The sequence below is a fragment of the Castor canadensis genome, chromosome 7 (assembly GCF_047511655.1).
Source record: "Castor canadensis chromosome 7, mCasCan1.hap1v2, whole genome shotgun sequence".
Taxonomy (NCBI): domain Eukaryota; kingdom Metazoa; phylum Chordata; class Mammalia; order Rodentia; family Castoridae; genus Castor; species Castor canadensis.
This window is the reverse complement of record NC_133392.1, coordinates 51,528,507-51,554,019: the sequence shown is the minus strand read 5'-3', so window position 1 is coordinate 51,554,019 and position 25,513 is coordinate 51,528,507. Positions and strand designations below refer to the sequence as shown.

The 25,513-nt window shown below is 37.2% G+C and overlaps 1 protein-coding gene across 12 annotated transcripts in view; it reads left to right on the top strand.

Annotated features, from left to right (window-relative positions):
- Positions 1-22,132, top strand: part of Ank3 (ankyrin 3) — a 618,024-nt gene extending 595,892 nt beyond the window's left edge. For 9 of the 12 annotated variants that reach the window (XM_074078913.1, XM_074078915.1, XM_074078914.1 and 6 more), the window contains 5 exons: positions 621-707; positions 6,884-6,967; positions 7,098-7,154; positions 8,491-8,578; positions 18,970-20,390. In XM_074078913.1, the coding sequence (XP_073935014.1) occupies positions 621-707; positions 6,884-6,967; positions 7,098-7,154; positions 8,491-8,559 (297 nt within the window). In that variant the 3' untranslated portion in view covers positions 8,560-8,578; positions 18,970-20,390. Of the gene's footprint in view, positions 1-620; positions 708-6,883; positions 6,968-7,097; positions 7,155-8,490; positions 8,579-18,969 lie in introns of all 12 variants that reach the window. The other 3 variants (XM_074078911.1, XM_074078912.1, XM_074078910.1) reach the window with 2 other exon arrangements.
- The last annotated feature ends 3,381 nt before the right edge of the window (positions 22,133-25,513 follow it).

Here is a 25,513-nt window from a genome sequence, read left to right as displayed (position 1 = left end):
ATATTCAGTCTTTACAAAAGACTTGAGGATTTTACATGTCTTACATTAGTCCTGAGGCCCAGATGGATAATAATCTGATAAAATGTATGTGCTGATATAAATTTCAAAATAGCTTTTGATAAGGTTGTCAAATTTGATCAAAATCTCATTTAAAAAATCACAAATATGCCTCTGTTTGTAGATCAAGTAAAATGTGGCTTCAACTATGAGCTTATAAATTTGAGTCAAATGAATGAATAGATTCAATCTAGCTTTAAAAAGAATATGAGTGTTTCTTCAAATTAATAGCAATTAGTTTTTGAAGCCAAAGAGGCTAATTATTTTTAAGAAATTACATTTACCTAGATTTTTGCCTCTGCCTGTGTGTATACACACACACACACACACACATACACACACACACACACACACACACACGTATATACATACACAGAGTAATCTGAATCCTTGAAGATTTTCTTCCACTCAAATTTATTTTAGGATTCTCACAAATATAAATCATGATATTCAGTAGTAGGGAAAAAACAGCAAGTAAATATAATTTTTTCTTGGTTTCCCTTCTCAGAATGTCTTTTATTTTAAATGTGATGGTAAAATTATACTAAAAATGCATTTATCAGGATTTGAGAAACAGTGAAAGTGATTCAAGCTCAGAGGAGGAACGGAGAGTCACTACTCGAGTTGTTCGCCGGCGTTTGATTATCAAGGTATCCTGAAGTGGATCATTACAGGACATTGTGTATTATTAGAAACTCTTTTCATGTGGTTTTGAAATTTCAGCATGCTTGTTAACTAAATGGCTGTGTATGTTACTTTGCATATTTGAGAGCTTATAAAAACGGCAACCAAAAAGATAGCTACGTTGTATGGTAGTTCGTATTCTATATAGACCTGTTTGACATGTGAGTTATAATTTTCTCTGACAACTGTTGGCATTTGCACCTGCTTTTCTTTGAGAAGTGTTATATGGGTGAACAAAGATTCTGCCGCGGCAAGAGAGTGGTTCATATCAAATGAAATGTTCAGGCTTGGTCTCACATTCCTACCACCTTAACTTTTAAATGAAAATGAGTTTTTCATTATCAATCAGTGACTGAAAATCTTAGGTTACAGCCTGGCTTGGATGTATGTGACATAATACAAATCAAGCAAAACACTTCTGAATTATGTTTTTAACTTTACTAACATGCACAAAAAATTAAATTGTATTTTTAAGTATAGGAAGCCATTTTTGCTAGAAATGAAATATACAATTCTACCCTGTTATGCACAGTTGAAAACACTGTGAGTACTTATTCTTTATTTCCCCCACAAAAATCTTTTGAAGCACTGATCTTATACGTGGTAAAGTCTACCAGAATGTTTCTTGCGACCCATCACTTGTCTTCATTACTCTTTCTGTAAAGAGATCTTTCTTGACATTAGAATAATTAAGTGCAGAGAACTAGGAAGCCATTTTCAATGCACAGAACTTTCAATGTGATCCAAACTTGAGGTTTCTTGGTTAGGAGCTCTGGAGAGAAAGAGAGGTGGAGAAATAGCTATTGAAAACCATTTATAAAATTTTTCCAATACCAAAGTGTCAGGAGACCCAAGAGAGAAGAAGCATGTTAATAGCCAATGTATTTTAATCCTGCTTCTTTGTACCTTTCATGGAGATCAAATATGTTCTAATGTAGCTTTTCTAAGACTCTGGAAACATCAGAGTAGGAAAAACATCCTTGTCTAAATTTTAAGTTATCCCCCAAATCAAGAGGGAGCTCAGTAGGGTACTCTCATAAAAGCATGAGTTGCTTCTTTGGAAATTCTATGGAAGCAAAAAAGTTACTAACTGCTGACTAGCATAGTTGCAAGTAATCAACTTGCTGTCTATAAAATCCCCATAATCAGTTACCTCTCACATGTTCTCTGGGATGTAGAAGGTGGAAATACATTGATTCAGTTTTTCTAAAAGTGTTAAAGCCAAACCTTTTGCTCAGATAATCATTGTGTTTAAAAAATGATATTTTAGAGTGAAATGTCTAGAAAACACTCACCAGGCATTGTTTTGTAATTTGCTTTTTATGCTTAACATATGACATTCTCGTGCGACCTCCACATCTACCTCCTTTCTTTATAATAGTCACCCCTCATAGAAGTAGACTGCCTTTTAACAGAACAATCATGTAAAAATTAAAACTGGGAGGCAGGAAGTAAAATCTTCCCCTAAAGAAGATAAAACAACAGCAACATCAAAACCCCAAGGATAATGAGGATTATTTCTTTCAGTTGCCTAGAATCCTAGGCATGCATTAGCAAGTTAGCTTTTAAGTACTTTTATTAGCGTGAGTTACTTAATGTATCTGAGTTTGACATACGATTCACAGTATGGACCACATTTATGTGTTTTTAAGAGTGTGAGTTTAAAAGGCCATAACATACATGATGCTTCACAACACAGGAGTCAGTATTCTCCCCACATACCAACTGCTTGAAGTTGGCGTGATTTTAGGGAGATTGAGTGGATTTTATAACTGAGGAAGGGATTGTTGGAACAATAAAATCCCTTGCAAATAAGCTTTGGGAGATGTCTTTCACATGATGGAGGAGCCAACGCTACAGAATAGTAGTAATCATTATTGGAAGTTTTAAGGATAACAAAGAAATTACACATATAGTATTCCTTCTGGTTGATGTTTTTCTGTTTGGATTTTTGTTGCTTTTTCCCTTTACTCCTTATTTAGAATCTTTCTAAATAAGAGTTGGAGGACTACAATAGTGTATGGGAACTATGACCTGGGAATCATCTGGCAGAAGGATAAAATGGGAATGTTAGGACTTCAAGGGCCTAAAATTCCACGCCCTAAATATCAAACTGATGCTTGCAGGTGAACTGATTTACTTAAAATGTCACAGCTGAGCGGCAGCAGCTCTGGGACCAGAATCTACTCCTGGTCCTCTACTGAATGGCCTCTCCTATAATACTCTATTTGTCTTTTAAAACAAAAGGTGTAACTTTTGCTCAACTAAATCAGGCGTTTAACTATTCAGACCTTTCCAGTGTCATAGAAGAGGGTAGTATCAGGTTTTTATTGTTGAAAATTATTTGATGTGGGAGGAAGGCTGGGATGGTGACCTACTTCATGGATGGTGTTCAACTCTGGACTGAGCCAGCATAGTTACACTGTTTGTCATAGAATCGCTCTCGTGCTCTTATCTCCATACGGAGTACTGTGTGGGTTTTTCCATCCCTCCCAGAGCTAGCCCAGCCTGGGCAGCACCTCCCAAAGGAAGCAATAGCTGTGCTCAGGATTCTGTTCTCACAAGTCTTCTTCTCATTCGGTTTGTACAATAAATGAGGTGAAAATATGATTTTATAATTCTCTTTACTTTCATTTTATAAGATTTTTAAGATTGTCAAATCTCTACAGAATGAGTCACGTTAACATTCTTACATTCATTTATTTGTATATAAATTGATAATACCCAGTGGTTTCAAATGCTTTAGTCCTACAAGCTTGCTTACTTATTTTCTTTGCAAATCCAACTGACAGCCAAACTATTGTGAAATTTGGTAAAATTCAAATAACTGAATTTTTTATATAATACAAATAGATTTTTATTTCAGCATTTTCCTAGCTTTTAAAGTCAGAGTTTACATGTATGTTTTTCCTAAATCAAGCAATTCAAAAGTATATAAATTTTTATGTACCCATTCCATTTCCCAGAGGTCACGACTATTCACAAGCTGTTTTTATATACATACACCTATATATAACATACACACACATTCTCAGGCAAGGAGTTTCTTAGAATAAAAGGTTATACTACACATATTGCTTAGTAACTTGCAAAATATATCACACCCATTCTGTTTTTGGAAAATTCAAATTTTATTGTGTACAGGAGACTGCCATTGAGGAAAAAGCGTAAATATTCAGGATGCATAGAGCTCAGTACTGGACTACGAATGTTTGACTCATTTTTCCCATAATGCTGGTCAACTTCCACTAAAGACATGCCACCTTCCACCAATCTAAAACTCTAAAATTTTCACTTTATCACTTATACCTTTTTAGGAGATATTTTCACAAAATTAAAGGCAGAGAAACTCAGCAGATACACAATGATTTAAACACAACCGAGCTGCATAATGCATGTACAGAGAATTTTAAAATATTTTTTACATTTCTTTGGATTTTTAAAATTCATTAATTTTTTACTGTTTTTGGTTAAAACCACATGTAATTAATCCACAATTAAGATGGACTTACTGTACATCAAAGCAAATTAGTATGTTTCATATTTTCTTTCAGGTTATTAAAAAAAAACTATAAGAGAGAAGTAAAAATAATAAAACACAGTGCTTCTGTGGCCAGAGCCTACTTCCTGACCCTCAGCCAGGGCTTTTCCCACAATAGGACATTTTCAGATGGGGGCATGCCAAGCATGTTGTCAACAAGACCAGGGTAGGAAATTGGTTTACTTAAAAGTACAAACTGTCATCAAGAGCTTTAAAAATTAGAGATTATTTTCTCATTAAAGAGAGGTCACAGATATTGCTCCTTGGTAACATTTGTTCTCTAATGTATTTGACAGAATTAGAGATGAATGAATTTATAATAGACATATTTCATGACCTCTTGCTGTCTTTTTCTATCTAATACCTTCCTTCAATGTAGTGAGTTTCTACATAATCAAACTATTTATTTTGGCCTTATTAAAGCAATAATTGGCTATACTTAGTAGCCATTTAGCATAAGGAGATACAGATATACCTTTGCCTTTAGTTGTATATAAACAGTATGAATTTTCAGGTTTGAAACAATGAAAATGTTTACATACCAGATTAGTTCTCAGTACCGATATGACTTGTTATACACAAGTATTGCTTTGCTTTTCCTAAGACTATTAATCTAAAGCAATGTACATATTCACTAAACTTATAAATATACCAACTTCCCATTCCTTTCAAAAACTGTCCAAGCAATTTAAAAATTAGCATCTTTCCACAAAAGGATATATTCATAATATATTCTATAGGACTCTTTCTGGATTCTATCAAGATCCTTTACTTGTTGAACCAAAGAGCTAGATGTTTGTAAGAGTTAATTCAAACACATTTCATCCACTCATGTTTACACTGTAGTGAAATGTTTTGTGGTGTTTTATTGGTTCTTTTCCTGTCTTTATGCATTAATTTTGTAAATTAAACCGTATTTTTCTCAAGCATACGAAACCAACCATTCGGTATATAAATAATATTCCCATAAAACACTTTTGCAGATTTTACTGCATTTACATTTACTGCATTTTTCCAGTTTCCTTCCTTGTCTTAATTGTGTTAACTGACACTACTTATAAGCAGGATTAAGAATGAACTATACATAAGCAACAAGAAACATTTTAATTTTTTCCCACATACCCTACAATGAGGTAAAATGAGTCATATCTCACCGGTGGTCATGACATATATGCACCCACAATCTATAAGAATACAAAGTCACTTTGTAATTTAAAAAAAAAAAAGAGAGAGACTGGCAACAGAATCTTGCCAGCAAGACAAGATTGTGTTTTAGTCTTTGTCATTTTATTTATTTATTTTCGTGGTACTGAGGCTTGAACTCAGGGCCTCACACTTGCTAGGTAAGCGCTCTACCACTTGAGTCACTCCACCAACCCTTTATTCTGTCATTTTAAACCAGAATGCTTTCTACTGGTTGTGACTTGGAGGCAGTCATAGAATTTTCTCACATGGGTTGGCACTAACAAAATTACTAAACCACTCTTTCTCATGCCAGTAATGATGAAAGAGCTGGAAGAGAGTTGTCTTTGTGATTTGCCAGCGTCCCCAGAAAAACCACGCCTGTATTCTGCACTATAGCATTTTCCATTGTACCTTTTCAATAAGGAGTATGGCTAACAGGTCAGCAGGTCCCTAGATTACAAGCCCACACTTAAGACATTTATCCTTATTCCCCAAAACTAAGTGGCACAAATTGGAAGTTGAACACTGGTGAAGAAGGTAAAGTACTATAGGCACAGTCCTATTTCTGCTCTCTGAGTGGTTTGTCTTACCTAATCATAGCTAGTGATGACATGAGCCTACCCTGAGAGTTAAGAGTTTCTTCTTTTTTAACTTTCCCTCCTAAGTCAGAGAACAGTTACTAACTGAAAAAATACAATTTGACATTCCTTTGGTATTTTATCTTTTTTTCCTTTTGGCCTATGGCAGCAGGAGTGGTCAGTCATCACATAAGCCTCCTTCAATTCACAGTAGTATTTTAACCTACATACTTCATGAGACACTGTTATTCTCACTTACATAAGACCTATGAAAACCTCACTCTTAAAAACCAGACCATCTCTACACCCTGAACTTCTTTTAGACTTTCAAAAAACATATATATATATATTCATATCTATGTATATATGCAAACTGTATATATTTATACATCCTTAGTAAGAGAATTGTCACTCTAACAAGGCTGACACATATCATGCCACAACTAAGGTACTATCTTAATTCAAGTTACACAAACCCAATCCACAAGATCTCTAGAGATATGGTATGATTGAAGAAGAAACACCGTGCTTAGAGTGAGATGATCTAATCAGAGTTCTAGTCATTTGCCAAGATTTTTTATCTATAATTGCATATTTTGAAATTCTTCCTTCCTAGCATTTGTTGCTAATTCTCATTCTTATCCGTGCTTGAATTTAATGTTTGAAGGTTGTTGAGTGTTAACTAACCATCAATGGAGTCAGCCTTTTTCCACACACTGGAGAAGCAATTTCGAATTTGCTACTTTTTCTAAAATTCCAGAGCATGTGTGTGGTGTTTGGAGTGGTGCAGAGATCTGTCTATCCAGTGCGTTGCTAACCTCTATGCCACATCCTTTAGGGAAAGGAAGCAAAAACCATTCCTGGTGAATCTGTCACAGAAGAGCAGTTTACTGATGAAGAAGGCAACCTCATCACCAGAAAAGTAATCACCATTGAGATTTCATGCTTCTCTTGGAATTTAAATTTTCTGCCTTAAAGTCACTACTATTTTCATGCTGTAGTGTCACCTCCTGAAACATAAAAACTCTACTTTTCACTGTTGCTTCCTACAGATCACTCGGAAAGTAATAAGACGAATTATCCCACAAGAAAGAAAACAGGATGAAGTGGTAATGGAGAGGGACTGCCAAGGAGAAAGTAGAGGATAAAAAGCTTTGTGTACTCCCTAGAAAGCTCTGCTAACAGACTGGCCTCTGCAGTGTAGCTGCTTGAACCCCTTGCTGCTTTTGATATGCATTTGATCAGGGTCAAAGAAAGACTTTTCCTAACATGTCTTAATTTTACATATATACTGTTGTCGTCAGGGTTTTCATAGACATAAGTTCATTTATGGGGGACAAATGTTCCAGTTTGAGAGAGAAAGAGAGTTTGAGAGAGTAAAATCCTTTACTACCAATGAAGTCCTCCGTGGGAGAGCCAAGCCCTGCCTCTTGCTAGTCCTTTCCTGGGACACAGATGGAGAGCCCTCCAAAGGACAGTGTTTGAATGTTAGGACAGCAGGAAGCTCTGTTCACATCAGATCTACATGCTTTCTCTTGCCAGCAAGTTCTTTAGGGAAACCTGAATTCCATTTTTACCTGAGGAGGTTCCCACTTTGGGCTTCCCTACTTCCCATGTGCCAGTTACAGAGCCAAACTGAATTGAGCAGTGGAATTGATGCAATGAATCCACGTCTCTCAAAGAGTTATTTTTACATTCTGTTTCCTAGATCTTTATCCTTTCCTATTTAAAAACAGAAACTTCAATAGACCATGTTTGCCTAAGAAAAAAGTGAGCTAGAAATGTCTCAGAACTACATCAGAACATTAGAAAGGTTACCTGTGTGTTCTGCTACAAATAGGATGAAAACTGAGAATTTGCACAACCACCTCACACTCAGAGAAATGTGTTCCTGGAGCTCAGTGAAGACAGGTTCTGTGGAAAAGTGATGCTCCTTGGTAGGAATGAGCACAGTGTTGGTAATTCCACAAACTGAATAAGAAAAAAATAGTCCTTCCAATCAACAGCATTTCTATGGCATTAAGTTCTTGATTAGTGCTTTACTGAGAAATTTCTGTCTCATTTCAACAGGTCACTTAACATTCTGCTGGCTTAAAAAAATCATAAATTATGATTAACTGATATTTTAAAATTTGGGATCTGGGAGTCTTGTGAGCTTTAGTGATGACTTCTTGTAGGACATACACAGACTGCTCTCATTTTTTTTTTAAGTCACTAACCTGCTGAATTGTTATGAAATACAATTATGTTCATTTTGACAGTGCTCTCTCGCTTGCTTTGATAACGCTAAGCTGTGTGGGTAAGCCAAATAGATTGTGTGTGGACATAAGTGACAACGTGCTTTAAACTGTTTCAGTTATCCTACTCCAGTCTCCAGTGACCAGAATGGGGAGTGCTTTAAAACTCTTTCATCACAAAGTCATAATGTGTACACTCCTTTTATAGCAGGGAGAAGGCTGTAAGGTGAAGACAAGGAAAGAAATCCGGCATGTGGAAAAGAAGAGCCACTCATAACACTGAAGAGTCGGTCAAGGTGGGAAATGTGTTCTTATCCATACTGGTGGGGCCTGCGCTTGATCTTGGTCAAAAGGCTGAGAAGTACTAAGGGTGGGATTTAAATTCCTGTCATGCTTCTAAATTCCCCTAAATAAGAGATTAACATCTTTCCCGTCCTCTGTTTCATTGAATTCCAACTTTGAAAAATCCATTATGAAGTTGTTCATATTCTTTTTATGTTTATGGATGCAGATATATACACACTAAGACTTGACTCTGGTTCACAGTCCATAAACTTTCTCCTTACAAACTAGACAGGAATTTAAATGCAAATGATGTTTACAGAAGCAAATGTGAATAGTGGCTTTTTAATCACCTGTTCTCTAAGAATGAGAGCTCACTGTGACAGGAAGAGTGTTTGGCAACAAATAATTCTTGTAAGTGTACTCTGAGGATTGTTGTGATCCATCATTTTTTAGCACAATAGCAACTAAGGATATACTTTTGATTGAAATTCAGTGCTTGCCAAGTCTAAATGCAGTGGGCGTGGTGCTGCATACCTATAAACCCAGCTACTCGGGAGATGGAGGCAGGAGGATCATGAGTTTGAGGACAGCCTGGGAAAACTTAGCAAGCCCTTATCTCAAAAACAAAGGCAAAGGGGGTGTAGCTCAACTGGGAGAGCACATGCTTAGCAATTGTGAGGTCCTGGATTCAATCCCCAATACCATAGAAAGTAAATAATTTTAAAATCCCATGTACTACTTTATTTCATATCAACCAAAGCAAAAAGGAAGAGGTTAATGGTATGCTGTTTAAGTTAAATGTTTAGTAAATAAGCTTTATTTAAATTTCCTGACATTTCTTTATAGATCACAGTATTTTCCCTTGTCTTTCTAAATTTTGCATTGTTCTTTTCTTTTTATGTAGCTACAATTAGGCCATTTAGGTGAGGAAATAGTTTTGAAAAGGCTTCTATAAGTCTATGAGATAAAGCAGAATCATTTCGTTAGGACCACTCACCCACATCCTCTGAACCCAATGGTCTAAGTAACAAAGAGCAAACAGATTCTAATTTTCTCTATCTGCTGTTCCCTACTGACTGAGGATCCTGGGACTTGAAGTTCTAAGACAAGGAAGTGGAAATAATCTAGTCTCAGTGCCTCTAAATTTGAATGTGAAGTAATTAAGGCCCCAATAAGTTAATTCTCTCCTCTCAAACCTTATCATTTTGTCAGTCTAAGATTTATATCATCTCCTCTCCGTGAGGCTTTCTATGTAGACTCTGAGAAATCTCTTGCCCTCACTGAACTTACATGTGGAGATTTAACTGATCAATCACATCAGTATTTAGTGGCATTGGGTAAAGTACTAAGAACTGGCAGATTCTCTGGGAATAATTCTTACTATACATATTCGCCCAAGTGGTTTTTTTGTATACTCTTCATTTAATTCTCACACCACTCCTCTTGGATAGGTGCCCTTATCATCAGGTAACAGACAAGACAGGCCCAAAGTGATTAAATATGTTGTCCAAGTTCATTTAAGTAAAAAGTGGAAGAAATAGGAAACCAGCCCTAACAAGCAACCTCTAGGACTCTTATTCTCAGTGTTTACTGGAGACTTGACCTGAGTCTGGAGTAACAGGGAAGGTTTCCTCAAGAATGTGATGTGTGAGTTGAATTTTAGTGGTTGACTAGGAGCCAATCATCTCTGTAAGGACTCTGGTCTTCACCCTAAAACCTGTGGGAAACCACTGAAGTTTTTAACGCAGTAGTGGCATATGGTCCCATTTATGCTCTTCACTCACTCCAGTGGCAGGGTAAAGCCAAGCACAATGGCACATGCCTGTAGTCCCAGCATTTGGAAGGCTGAGGCAGAAGGATCATGAGTTAGATCCCATAACTCATGAGGCTACATAGTGAGACCTTGCCTCAAAAAGAGAGAGAAACTTCAGAGAGAGCAATGGTAAATGCTAAATAGTAAAAAAAAACCTGTTGAGTATATTGCAGATGCTAGCTCTGCAGTGAGAATGGTGAAAGATGAGCAAATTAAGGATGGCATCAGTATCTAGAATGAACCCGCTTATGTATGCCATGGGGAAAGACGTGTGTGTGTGTGTGTGTATGTGTGTGTTTCATAAAATATTAAGCATGAGATTGCTATCTTGAATTAGTATATTGGAGCAACTTAAAGTGAAAGTAGAAGAGGTTTCAGTCAGCTTCAGTGTCTCCCTAAGAGTTTAGCAACTTGTTTAATCATATACTCAGATTCCAAATGGGAAAGAACCAGAAAGGACACCTACACCAGCTGAGCCATTTTTTTACGGTAACATGTACCTAGCGTCTTATGAATAAACAGCACCAAAAATATGAGAGAGCTATGCTCCCAGAGTCCTTTAGAATGTATTAATATAGAAATGGCTTTAAATTTATAAGTAACCACCCTGTAAAGAAATTGTCAGGGTCATTTGCTATGTCACTCAAAGGAAAGAGAAATTCAACTAGATGAATTCATATGAGTATGTAGTGACTGTAGGTAACTTCAGCATAAAGCAAACTTCGTGTATTAGTTGAAAAGAGCAGTCATCCAATTGCAAGCCTAATTTTAACTCTCCAAGGTGGTGTGACTTTAGGAAATGAGTTCCTGGAACCCCAGGACATTAAAATGTATGCTTTGGGAAAAACAATTTGTGAATATATTGAGTACTTTTATAGACCTGCTGGCTGCCTTTTTTTAATATAACAAAACAGCTAAGCAAGTGGAATGTTGCCAAATTTCACTCAGATTGTGACATCAAAAATGTTATTTCGCATTTTAGAACTAATTGAATTTTGAACTATCTGAATTTATACCTTCTTTTCTTTAATATGGAATCATGAACATCCTACTTTTTAAGAGAAAAGTCAATAACTTTAAAGATTTGTATAAAGTACACTGATTTATAATTTATAAAGTTCTCTTACATTTTTAGCTTAGTTATGCCACCAAAAAAGTATTGAGGCAGGCCAGCCAATTCTGCTTGCACTCTTTTACAGATGAAGATACTCATGTTCAGAGAGGTCAGGTGATAGGTCTACTGCCACACAGCTTATGACTGGTAGAGCTAAACTTGAATGCAAGATTATTGATACTTAGTGTTCTTCCTATTATACTAAGCTGTCTCTCTAAAATGATTCATGAACTTAGTTCTTAACTGCTATTTATATTTTTAAAAATAGTATTTGATAATTATTAGACTTAAAAAAGGAAGTTTTGAACAAGACACATGTACAAAGGCAACTGGTATTAAATTTCTTCATATTCTACACAGTGAAAATGTTTATGAGTTTTTGTCCTTTTTTAAAACAAAGCACATCTTCATTTTTAAGATGTCCATAATCTCCACATTTTTACTTCAGATATTAGAAGGCTGTTAGGTGAGGTCATAGCAAGGGGATGGCCTCAGATAAAAGTGTGGTAAAGATTTACATTAACAAATAGCTGTATTCCACATCTTTGAAAAAATAGTCAGGGTCTCGCTTATAACCGTATGGAAGCCAAGAGTGGCAAAAGAGCTCTGGTTTACCAGACCAGCACTTTTTCTGAAGTTAAAACATCAGCTTGCTTACTCATTCCTTCAAATATTTGACCATCTGCTTGGCTCAGATTTGAAGTGCTAGATACACAATAAAATCTCTATGGTCCCTGCCTTTCTGGATTTTCTAGTCTACAGTTGGGAAGGAAATGGGACAAGAGTTATTTAGGCACCAAAATGTTGAAGTCCAAGATCCAGTGAAAGAAATGTCAACACATTTAGACTTGGGAGCTAGGGAAGGTCTCTCTAAAATCATGACATTTAAGGTAATACCTCATAAGTGTCACCAACTATGAGGAAAATGGGGAAGAGGACTACAACAGGTACAGCATGTGCATGGCCTTGAGGCAGGAAAAGGCCTACCATATTTGAGGAAAGGAAGGATAACCTGTATACCAGAGTCTGGGGAGATGCGGGTGAATGAGACGGGCACAAGGTAAAGAGAGAAATTCACCATCATTCAGAGCCTGGTGACCAGAGGAAAGGATTACATTTCATTTTAATAGGAATCTGAAGCCCTTGAAGTATTTTAAGGAAGACCTGATCTGATCCTTTCCCTTCCTTTCAGACTTGATAGGGAGAGAAAAAGAAAATTCAGGTGACCAGTTACGGAGGTTTTTGCTATAGCCAAACTAAGCCACAATGGTGAGTTGGGATGAGACCTGAGTAGTAATCTGAGGAAGATCAATAGCACTTGAGAGTAGCTTTAGGGTAGGAAAGAGAGAGTTGACTCAAGAATGACACTCAGGTTTGTCGTGTAAGCAACTGGGTGATAGAGAAAGGAGCCACAGTAGAAGATTTTACAAAGAGTGTCAGGCATTTCAACTCATTGTGTTGAAAGTGCTTATGAGACGTCAAAGTATTCATGTTAGATAAGTCCAGAGCCCTGAGGAAAGGTTAAGGCTAGACATACAAAAAATTTGGAAGTTGTCACTAAAGAAATGGGTGTTGAATACAACAGAACAGATGTGATTACCTAGGAAGAAGTTGAAACGAGCGGGAAAGAGGCTTGGAAATAAGTCCTAGGGGGCAGTTACATTTTCAGAGAAGTTTCAGAGGTCTCCTCTGACCCCTTATTTCCTAAGACTTCTAGATACTTTTAGATTTGAAGTTGTTTTTATATCTCCTACTCCAATCTAAAATTGGCTACATGTTCATCCTCAGCCCTCTAGCACATTTGATTTTATCTCAAAATATTAACCTATGCAATTTAATATGAGTGGGTAAGAGAACTTTCCTACAGCGGGATGCAGATTAACTGAACATTTTTTATGAATAAATGATCAAGTGCATTTTTACTTCCTATCTTCTAAATGCAAAAGTTTGTGACATACACTAGGTAGGTGGTAGAGAGGAATATCATGTTTAAGACAGCATTCCAAGTATCTGCCAGTCATCTGAGGGACTCTTTCCATGGTAACTTTATAGTCCAGTCCAAGAGGCAAATGATATCAGAAGAACATAAATCAAAATATATGACTCTTATGGAAGTTATAAACAAAATGCTAGGAGAATTCACTGGAAGATGTAATTAATTCCAACAGAGGAGGTTTCAAAATTTCTCCGAAGTGAATTTCTGAACTTGCTTTTGAAAAAAGTAGGATTTAGATAGGGCAGCAGTGAGAGTATGTGCTATGCTCGGTAGTTTGGTCTTTATACTAGAAACAGTGGAGTACTGCTGCAAGTTTTGTGGTAGGAGAATGCTGTGAATAGATAAGATTGTAGTTGTAACAGTAAAAGTTGTAGATGGATTTAGGGGAAAAAGAGAATTTGAATGCAAAGGCCCCAGTTATAAGACACTCATAGGGCCCAAATGACCTTGAATGGAAAAGAGAAAGCAGCTCCTTTGAGGACAGTTTTAGAAATATAACAACCAGATTAATTCTGTATGGAGAGAGGGAAAAGTGAAAGAGATGATATCTGGGTTGCTACCTTATATGTAATTATTAACAAATTATAGACCCTAAGACTACAAAAATATAGGACTGGGGTAAAGTGATGAGCCAGGCTCTTATGTGTAGTACCCTCAAAAATTGTCAAGGAGTTCATACAGAAGTCTGTCTAGGCTCTAGATCTTACTGTGGCCATCTTCAATAAAGAGGTGAGAGGTAAAGTGGCCTGAGCAGGTAGAAGTGTCAAGCAGTTTACTGGCTATGTGAGCTTGGGCAAGTTACTTAACTTCTGTGTCTTAATTTCCTCATCTCTCTTATTATCTCAGTAGAGCAGAGAAGGGGCTCGAAATTAAGTCCTAATGAGCAACACTAACCCTTAATCTCAATAGAAGAATAACAGCATCATCTCTGAGGTGTTTCAGAATTAAATGAGTTAATACATGCAAATTCCTTCATAGTTGCTGCCAGCCAGATGTACTAGCACCTAGCCACACAGTAAATGGAAGCAGGAGGATCATGAGTTCAAGGTTAACCCTTTCAAAAAGGTAGCAAGACCCTGTCTCACAAACAAAATGAAAACAAAAGAGCTAGAGGTGTGGCTTGGGTGGTACAGCACTTGCCTAGCATGCCCAGAGCTGTAGGTTCAATCCCTACTATCACCAAAAATAACAGTAATAATAATAGTAGTGGGGTGCTGCTGAGTTCATAGTAAGCATGCACTAAGTGTGAGCTATTGTTACTTGTATTAAGAGACGCAAGAACAGAACCTTGAGGAGCTAGGCTTCCAGATGCTAGTGGACAGCAGCAGCAGCCAGGGGTGCTAGCATCTAATAGTGGGAGCAGTCGTGGGAGCAGCATTGTCATTGAAATTCTCCTCATGTGGTACTGGTTTACTTTCAGCTATTCCTTATCAGTTGTTTCTCATAATAACCCTGGGGGATTATTAAAACAGGTGTTTGCATTCCTTTTTACTAAGTAATAAACCAAACAGATGACAAAATTCCTGAGGCTGCAGCTAATGACAACAGATCTTGATTTTAACCTCCATGGCCTGATTCTGCCTTGAGGAAATCAGAGCCGTGTTTATGTTCTTATTATCTATTTTCCTTACCCTTAAAAAAAAATTCCTCATTAACCAAAAAAGCTTGGCTTCAAGGGGTCTAAAATCAGGTGGATTTTACTTCTAATTCTGTTTTCATCATATCTTGTGAGTTTGTTGGCCTCTGTAACTTTTGGGGTTTTTTTTTTTTTTTTTTTATTGGTTTTTTCTTTCTTTGCAGTAATACAGGGATTTGAAATCAGCTCCTTGCACTTGCTAGGCAGGCCTCCTACCACTTGAGTCACCTGCATCCCTTGGTTTTTTTTTTTTTGTTATTTTTCAGATAGGGTCTTGCATTTTGCCCCAGGCCAACTTTCAACCGCTTTCCTCCTACCATGCCTCCTGCACAGCTGGGGTTACAGATGTGTACCACCAGGTCTGGCCCTCTGTTTTCCTATTCTACAATGGAGGAATAATAGTCCTCGTCAAGTGAGTTAATCTATTTTAGAACAGTGCCTGGCACAAAACAACATTTAATAAAAGCAAATAAATTAGATTTTTCTTTCACAGTCAAGATATGAATCAATATTTTCTTAGTATTTTCTCTTTTTTCCTACTGGCACTGCAGCTTCACATATTTTTGAATCACAAGTCACTACAAAAGAACAAACTCAGAAAAGCCTCATTTGTTGTTATTAAAGAAAAAAATCTATTCTGAATTGGGAATTATTTTTAAAGTAAATTGTAGTTTATTATAGTTACATAAAGTAATTAAAACTATAGTTTTAAAAAAATATATCCTTAACCCCGACTCCTATAACTAGAGCAGGGAAGGGAAATGGTAGGGAGAGAAAGGAAGAACTAGAGTGAAGAATTCTCTCTGTGCGTAGCGGGCTGTGGGGAAGGCTATCAGAAAGGCTTTCCTTAAGTCATGACTGAGGGGCCCTGCAAAAATGGACCAGTCTCATTAGGGAGAACAAACTCTGCACTTTCAAGGATACAGCATTTGAAACAAATTTGAAGAGTAAAGAATGAGGTACATGAATGATAAGGGAAGTATAAGTAGATACAAACTCAGGAGCAAAGAAAAAGATGTTGGCACGTAGTCTAGATCCTCAAAGTAAGGTCTGTCACCAGCAGTCTGAGTATAGCATGGGAGTCTTAGAAACCCAGAATATGCAGGCTTACTCTTGACCTTCTAAACTAGAATCCACATTTGAAAGTTGCCCAGGTGATATATGTTCTCATAAAACTTTGAGAAGCACTCATCTGGGACATTACTGGCTCTCAAACCTAATTTAACTCTAGAATCATCTGAAAAATTATAGACTTATATTTTTACATTGAGGTGTCCTGAGAAATTTTGGAAAAGCTCCTATGGGATGTGGGTTGGACATTGGGACTTAAAAAAATTATTGGTGTATATTAATAGTACATAGTGAGGAATTTCATTATGACATTTCCATGCCTGCATACAATGGGCCTTGGGACTACTTAAATTTTTCCCAGATAATTCTGTTGTGGTTGAGAACCACTAGAGATTGTGAAACAAAGCTTTTCAGTGGAAGATAGTGAAAATTAAACCCAAAAATGTGCACTGGGCTGGACTGCAGAGCCAAAAATGGTAAACCAAAGATTATAAGACTCTTTTAGTCTAGGCATTAGGGGCTAAAAAAATAGTTATGTCCATGGACAATTGCCTGAACATATATGCCTGACTTGAAGATGTGACATATCAGTTGAAATATCAACTACCATAAAAATCAATTTAATTACTGTTTTTCTATATTTTGCAATATTTCTTAAAAAACAAAACCTGAAATAATCGGAATGATTATTTCTCCTACTTTTGGATTTGAAAGGCGTACCAAAGCCAAAGAAAGATCCCTAAATGCAAATGTGTCTATCATACATCTAGTACCTAAACCCAGAAAATGGTGATGATTCAAAATTCTATTTCTGTGTGCAAGGTCCTGGGTTTAATCACCAGTAGAAATAAATACTGTTTCTGAAGTGCTGTCTTGATGACTGCTCATCAGATGGTGCCATCGTCACAGTTTATACAAAGTGTCAACATTTTATAACAGTTCCTTAGCCAAGGTTCACAGGCTTAACACTGTACTAAGTATTTTATCCAACAAATGGACTTCTTGCACCCACGTGATTGGGACCCACACAGACTGCATGACTAACAATGAGACATTTATAAGGGCAACTGACTCCTGCTGTTTAAAAAAAAACAACACTATAGCCCAAAACATAACCATATGTAGAGAGGCATAATTAACAGCATTTTAAGAAGTTATAGAAACGTTTCTGTTATATCAAGAAAGAGATGTTGGATTGTACTGAGAAGAGAAGGATCTTATTTCTTACTACAAAATTAAGTGGGATTGCTTTTTAGAAGAGATGAAGATAAACAACAATAAAGAGACTTCATCCACGTGAACCACCTGGTTTTAGTGAGTTTATCTCTATAAATTTACTAAAAATTGTCAAGCTATCTATAATAGATGAGGTATGATTGATGAATTGTATACCAATTAAGGTGTAAGATGTGGGGGGGGATGGAGTTTAACTATAGAAGACTGCTGAGGATTCTCCCCAAGAGAACAGAGAGTACCATGGTAACATTATCACAGGCCAACGGAAGAAGCCTGGTGCCTGGAGTCTAGGATTTAATGATAGAAACAGAGGTGTGGAATCCTGATCTTCTCACTTGGATTTGCCCACTCTCTGTACTGTGATCTGTCTAAATGAGTCACTTTCCTTCTCTAGAACTTCTGCAGAGTCTTGGGGGGAGGAGTGGGGTTGAAATCACTCTAGATGGAATGGATACTTGGGTGTTCTTGGTTTCAAGCATTAGTAACCTGAGACATGGAACTCACATATTTAAATCCATAGTGGGGAGACAGAAGTTTTGTTCTATGCATCTGCATAAGATAAAGTATCCTAGGTGATCCATCTAAATAGAAAGAACTCGTCTGGGGTAAGTAAACAACATCAAGGTCACTAGGAACACACTTGGGCTGCAACAGACACAGAATTCTAAAGTTTCTTCTGGATCTACATAAAATAATTTGTTGCTTATATGTGAGTGAAGGAGTTTTCTTAAAATTATTCTTTCCTTACTCGGGGGTTGTGTGAGGGCCGTTCTCTAGCAGGCATCCAGGTATCAACTTTTCACACTGAATGAGGAGGAAGGACTGCATGCAGGAAGAACTTTGTTTTATGAGGAAGGATTCATACAAAGAACAGTTCTGCATACAAAAGTATGAAAACCTCTGCTGAAGAATTTTGATTTATTTTGATGTATTAAGACTGGCTATAAAACATTGATGCTTTATGTGGGTATCATCCAGTGAGACAAGGACAGTTCTCAGAGCCTCTGTTATAAAAGCTGAAATAAAATTAATCCATCCCATCATGACTGTAGGCAGGCAAAAAGGAAAGAATTCTTTACCACGGTAGAAGCTAGTCTTTAAATTTAATTTGCATGTGGAAAAGCAATTTCTAATAATTGTTCACATTTTTGAAAGATGAGTTGGATTTTCAGGGGTGAATGTCTTACAAACCTATAGATAAGACTGAGGCCCAAAGGGCTACAAATGGCTTTTGAGTATCTGAGAAACCTGAGCTTCAGAGACAGAACCAAGAGACAGGCTTTCCAAGTCTAGCGCTAAAACCACACACACAGTACGGCTCTGTGAAGGTCAAGGGTCACCTAAATAAGGTCACTGCCTTCCAAGAGCTTCCCAGAGTACCCTAGGACCTTGTCCTCTGAGGCATTTAGTTGGTAGACTAACCATCCCATTAGAAAGTCTGAGGCTTTCCTGTTGAGTAAAAAGGAAGGAGTCTCTTAAAAAAAATTAAAAAGTTAAGAAATCCAAACTCACTCCCTAATGTCTATCTTTCCACAGGATGATGTATATTTACTGCCAGTATTGAGAAATTCATGGAAGAAATGTCAGCAGGAAGTAAAAGAAAAAAGAAGGGAAGGGAGTATGTGTTTGCTGCTTCCACACATGGCATGATTTTTTTATGCAAAAAGGAAAAGAAAACCACTCATATTTTAATTTAGCATGAGCCAATTTACAGAGCATGGAAATTCTTTTTCATTTCCGGGATTGGCGCGTGTGCAATTAGCAATGCAGTGTATATACAAGAAGCCATGCTGTTAACAGTTTATCTCAAGTAATTTGGTGTCATTTACAAAAGGAAGAAATTCCTGCCACCAGAAAGGACAGAAGGAGATGGAATGATCAAATCATGGAGAAACACTAAAATTACTAAATTCACAACAGCTCGCCTTATTTTTCTTGGACCCAAACTGTCAGGGTATAAACACTATTTGTTTCTTTTTTAAAACAATGATAGTTTTGCTGTAAATAATAACACTGTATAAATTCTAACAGAAAAATAGAATAAATGTTGATAAGGCACTGCCTCTTAGAACACAAACAGAATATTGCAAATGCATTTAACATAATAGGGGTTTCAAATGACTTCACCTTAGAAGTTCACCCTAGAAGAGGAGGAGGGTGGGGTTCTGGGTGGGGGGACTCTTCACTGATTCTTGTATATTAGCAATTATAATGTTTGTATATGCAAAACTGCTAGCTTGATTTAAAAAAAAATCTTTAAAATCTGCTGCAAATTTAAATAATTCCCAAAATGAGGAATTCTGTAGTTCTGTGAAAAATTTTTTCTTCAGAATACTAATATTTTGATGCATGTATATCACCTTATTTTGATTAAATCTTTTCCAATTTTGCAAACACTACAGTATACTGCAACACAGAAGATTTTATCTGTAAACACAAAGCCCTTCATCTAATATTTGTTGCTATTGCCAATTTTTCAATGAAATGACCTAAAAATGAAAAAAAAAAAAAACCTATACGGTAGTTGCTTCAGGGGGTGGGGGGGGATGCTGTTAGTGCTTAAAAGGGGGTAATGCTTGCCGCTATAGAGGTGGATGGTGCTCATAAGAGGCCCCAGCCGGGGGTATTTAAAATAGACTGAACAGAAATCCTTAGCTAGTAAAATGGCAGCACGCTGTAAAATTATTACTGTATTGTGTACTGGCTATAAGATGTAGACACCTTTCAGTAAGCCAATCATTTGTAACCATTCTAGAAGTGTCATATTAGGTAATAAGGCTGCTGTGTTTTAAAGGGCATTTTTATTTGGGTTTTGGTGAAATTCTTTAATTTGTTGATTATATTCACATAAAATCAGCATTCATTGACACATAGATCTAATGACATGTATGAAAAACCAGACACTGGATGACCTAGTTGATTATTTAAGCTTAAAATAAATTGTGTTAAACTCTTCACTTACCTGTGCTCTACAGTGTTCTTGTGTTCTCTGGCAGAAGGCAGTTGTGTAACCCCTTATCATATGAGCCCTGGCCACCCTAAAGAGATAGTCCAATTCCACCCTAAAAACTCCCAGCTTCATAAATTCTGTGCCAGAAATTAGAGACTAACTGACAAGTAATCTTTGCCCACATCTGTTTAGGCTGCCCCCACAAAGGGACAAATTGGGGCTAATGTAGTCACCGTATCAAGAAACTGTAAACTAGTTCTCCCAGGAACCACCCAGCTTGTTTTTAGCCCATAAAGCATTTGTTTTAATTGCCATTCCTTGTCAGTGCTTACAATGTCAGGAGATTTCAGAGTACCCCAAGTTTTAACTTTTCTTGAAAAGCGAGATTTGGCAACAGTGTACTTCATTCCCAAAAGACAATCACCAGGTTGTCCCTGCCTCTCCAGCCAGGGATATGGTCTAAAGGTACCATAGTCCCAGCCCCAATTCTTACATTTTTGGGTCCTGACTAGCCTCGTAGGCACTGGAGTTTGCAAACCACTCTTTACATGATTCTAAGTTCTACAGGAGCAGGTGCCATGACTATTTTGAACTTTTATTCTAGCCCAGAACCTGGCCTACGTTAATAACAGTGGTAACTGCCATCTTCCCTAAAATCAGAGTGCTCACTATCCACCCTCGCTCTTCTAAGTACATTCCATTTAGTAGCTCACTTTGTCCTTATAACTACTTTATAAGTGAGGTGCTGTCATTGATAGTAATAGCCCTCATATAAAATTAAATGAGAGCTTGGAGTAATTCAGTGATATCATATATTGCCTGTCCATTAAAGATTATTGCCAAATGGGATGAGTTCTTCCCAAAATGGATTAAATATCAATGCAGAAGACAAGTACAGAGAACCTATTTTGCATGAAGATTGTGGCTAGACTGCATTTGCATGGAGTTCCAAATAAATGAAACATGCCTCTGCCCTTGTACCAAAATCATCTTATGATAGGCAAACTGACACCCCTCAAAGGTTAAAAAAAAAAAAAAAAACCACAAAATTTTCCCAAAGCCTCTAAAACCAGGAAAGATCAAATTACAGACGTTCTAACTTCCCATTCAAGAGTTATGAATGTCTGACTCTCAGTCCTTGACAAAAGGCAATTACCCTGGATGACAAAGTCAATGATGTGAACTTGTCTAGGTATTAAATGGCTATGTTTATACACCTGAAAATCTGAATTTGGAGCTATGTGATGGGATAAGCTTCAGATTAAAAAAAAGTTCATGATTAGCAGTATCTAAAATATGATAGGATTTGCATATGTAACCTATATGTGTATACATGGATTAAATGAGGACATATGTTATATATTCCTAATATAGTCTGGCCTGCCAGCTTATAAAAATGTATTTAAGGGTTTTTTTTTTACATTGCTGTAAAAAAATTGAACTGTTATTGATAAATTCCTGATATTTGCTGTTTTCCATTTTATATTCCTACCTACCAAATTATTAAGTTTGTTAAATTAAGAGGTATTATTACCATATTGCCAAAAGATGGCGATATGCTGTGCAGGAGACTTCACCACTTCTAAAAGGGACCTATTTCACTGAACACCTGAGCAGCCAGCTTTCCTTCCTGTGTAAATAAGGACTGCTTTGGTATCCCGATGTTCCACCATGTTCGTTTTAGTGTCATCTTGGGGTTCTATAAAGATGGAAGTTTTTCTCCATGGCAAATAAACAAAAGAAAAGTTGTTTGCTTGCCTTCGTTATTATCATTATGAGCACCACCTGGAATCAGGCTGTGCAGCAGGTATATGTGAGAAGTCCAGAAGTAACTCACAGGAATAACTAATCAATCACCCACCTATCTCTGATGAAGCCGGCAACAACAAAACCGATGTCTTATCTAGGTGAGTACTGGTGTTCTTGATTTGTTGAAGACGCCCTGGCATATTAACAGGCATGTGATTTTCTAATCCTACGACACTGCTTCTCTGTCATGAATATCAATAGTCTAGAAATAAACATTTCCAGGATTGAGATTTAAGCCAGACTTTTTTAAAGTTCTTTTAATAATAGAGACAAAAGGCAATGTGTCATTTAATTTATATGATTACCTGACTAATCATGAACCAAAACTAAATAAAGTGAGTCCTGACAAGTATCCTTGGTAACAGGCGAAATAGTGTTTACTACTTTAATAGAATTGAGAGCTACAGGTCAAAATAGAAAAATTTAGCATGTCTGCACTACTCATTCAGTGATAGTTATGTACAGCTTGGTGAATATGCACTAAAGAAATTTTATTCTTTATCCCTTGATGCTTCCTGAGTTAGACTATATTTCCAGCAGGACATCCTGGGACCCCATGCAAGGCCAGATGAATATGCTCAGAAGATTCTAAAAGCAGTGAGGAGAAGCCCTGTGCCACGGGAAAAGCAAGAACAGCTGGGATCTTAATTCTAGGGCCAAGTGGAACTTCTTGTTGATACCCCTGCTTAATTTTCTCCAACATCTGCAATTACCACTTCTCTCCTGCCATCTATCTGGAACGATGGCATAATTTTGAGAGCTGGGTGAAATGACAATTTGCCAGTTTTTCAGAAGACTTCTATATGATACACCATCAGATCCTCATACTAGACTGTATATTCCCTGAGGGCAGGGACGTCATTTTGTTTTCTGCTGTGTCCACAGTACAATAGCCCCCTCATCCCCTGCCATCTGCAGTCTTGCTTTCCACAGTGTCAGTTATTTGTGGTTCACTGTGGCCTGAAAATATTAAGTGGAAAATTCCTGAAACAAACAATTCATAAACTTTAAACAGCTTATTACAATCTATTGTTTTGACTGTTCTATTATTAGTTAATCTCTTACTGTGCCTAAATTTAAATTAAACTATCATATATATATGTACAAGAAAAAATGTAGTATATATAGGATCCAGTCCTATCTAGTTTCAAGTCTCCACTGGGAGTCCTGGATAAGTAGAAACTAGAATATGCCTGACATCTCATAGGTGTTCAAAAAATACTTGCTGAGTGTATGAATAAATAAATCAACAGGAACAGTGTTGAGAAATGTTACTGTTGTGCACTATTTTCTTTACAGACTCAACCAAGTTGAAAATCAAAGGAAAACAGCTTTTAATTCTATAGACTTACTCACCAACAACTGTGTCATCATTCTTCACTGACCCACAGGTTGCATGACCCCCTTGTTAGCAAAAGAGTGCTAAATAATTTTGAGTGTACCAATACTTCATAATCTCTCCTCCTCCTTTTCCCTATTACCGCTCACTCCAAACTATTTATTCATTTATATTACCAGTCCATTTGATATGACTGGAGGAAAGAGAAGATGGCAAGTCAATGTCTGCTTAAAATCCTTTTAAGCAAGCCAAACATCCATATCATTATCATCCTATCTCTCAATGCCAGTTGGAGGATGGAATAAAGAAGAGAAATATGAATCCTTTGGTTCTCCAGTCCACCCTTGCCTTCATCCATCTCATTCTACAGCATGTATCCAGTGCCTACCATTTTGTAGGTTCTCTCTTAGGCACAAGATGGACCAGTGCCTTACCCATCACAGAGCATGCTGGAGGACAAAGAGGGGGAGCGGCGGGCAATGTGGGAGGTGGAGGAACCAGTCTGTAGCTGCTGAGTGTGGCTGATGAATTTTCATTCCATACTTGCTGATCAGAATTAAGTGCACTCAAGTATTGAAAAAGAAATTTCAATAGAAAACTTTAAAACATTTCAAAGTATTTAACTCTTAAGAGTACAAGTTCATCTTCCAGAGATTCTGAATTTAGGTGAAACTAGTTGAAACTTTGAACTCATACACAGTGACCTTCTCCTTCCATCCTTCAAGTCCCACATAATTCTGATCTCTTCACAAAGCCTCCCCTGCTGATCCTAAGCCACACCGGTACCTCAAGTAAACCAAATGAGTATCCCACAATTTAGCAAGTCTGCATCCATGACAGTTTCTCTGGTTCTCTTTGCTCTTCAAGAACAAGGACTGTGTTTTCCATAGCCCCAAGAGTAGGAATGGGTATACAGAAGGTATATGATAAATGTCCAGCTTCCTTTCCTATGTCTAGTCATTTGCCTGCTCTCTATAATAAAGCCTCACCAGACTCCAACTATGCTGCAATGCATATTTGACAGCTCAGTCCAGGTGCACACCTCACCTTGCTGGCACTCAGCTCTTGGGTGCTATGAAAAGCTAACTTTGCTGTTTTGCTTAGGATGCCTTGACCAGGTAAAGCCTAAAGCAAGAACTTAAGGGTATCTAAAGAAAAGCCTGTGAAACCATTCAAGGACACATGACTCACACACAAAAAGTCAAACTGATTAACTATAGTGGGTGACAGCTGTAACATAGCAAACTGTAGAGTAGCTCTCCTACTTCTGGTTATGACTAAATTGATTCTCAAGTTCCAAAGAGGAGAGTAGTCATGTTCTCCAATGCCAATGAATACTAGGTATATCATGTAAATTAGATAAAATGTTCTGGTAGCCTATACTGTACATAAATGTTGGCCGCCTCTCCTTGAGGGTAGATTATACCTCCTAGCTCCATTGCTTCCACCTTGGCAGTGGAACTTGCTTTCGACAATGAAGTAAGAGTGCATGTTCCTCTCCTCCTACTTCAACACGTGTGATGCTCCAGAGAGACTGCTTCCTCATTTGGGGCAGGGGTGAAGATGATGTGGAACAGAGCCATGACCACCATGGACTTGCAATGTGAGCAAGAAATAAACCTTTCTTGTAAGTCATGGAGACGTTTCAGTCATTTGTTATTACCGCGTGACACACCATCCCAATTAACATACAAGTCATGTATAAGACATTCAGTGGTGATGGGCACATTCCATTTCTGATGGGGCTGTCTTGTAGAAATATAAGCCTGGTTCTGCCACATTTTCAAGTTTCTAAAATGCCAATCATGATTTCAATTTTTTCCCAAATAATATGTAGGGGCCAAATAAAAGAGGCCCTCCAGTCACCAGTTTTCAAACTGTGCCACTGGGTCTTGGCATTTGTAGAATGTGCACACTTCTAGGTCATGCTCTACAAATGTATTGATGTGTGATTTTTATTCACATGCTGTGAAGCAGATGTT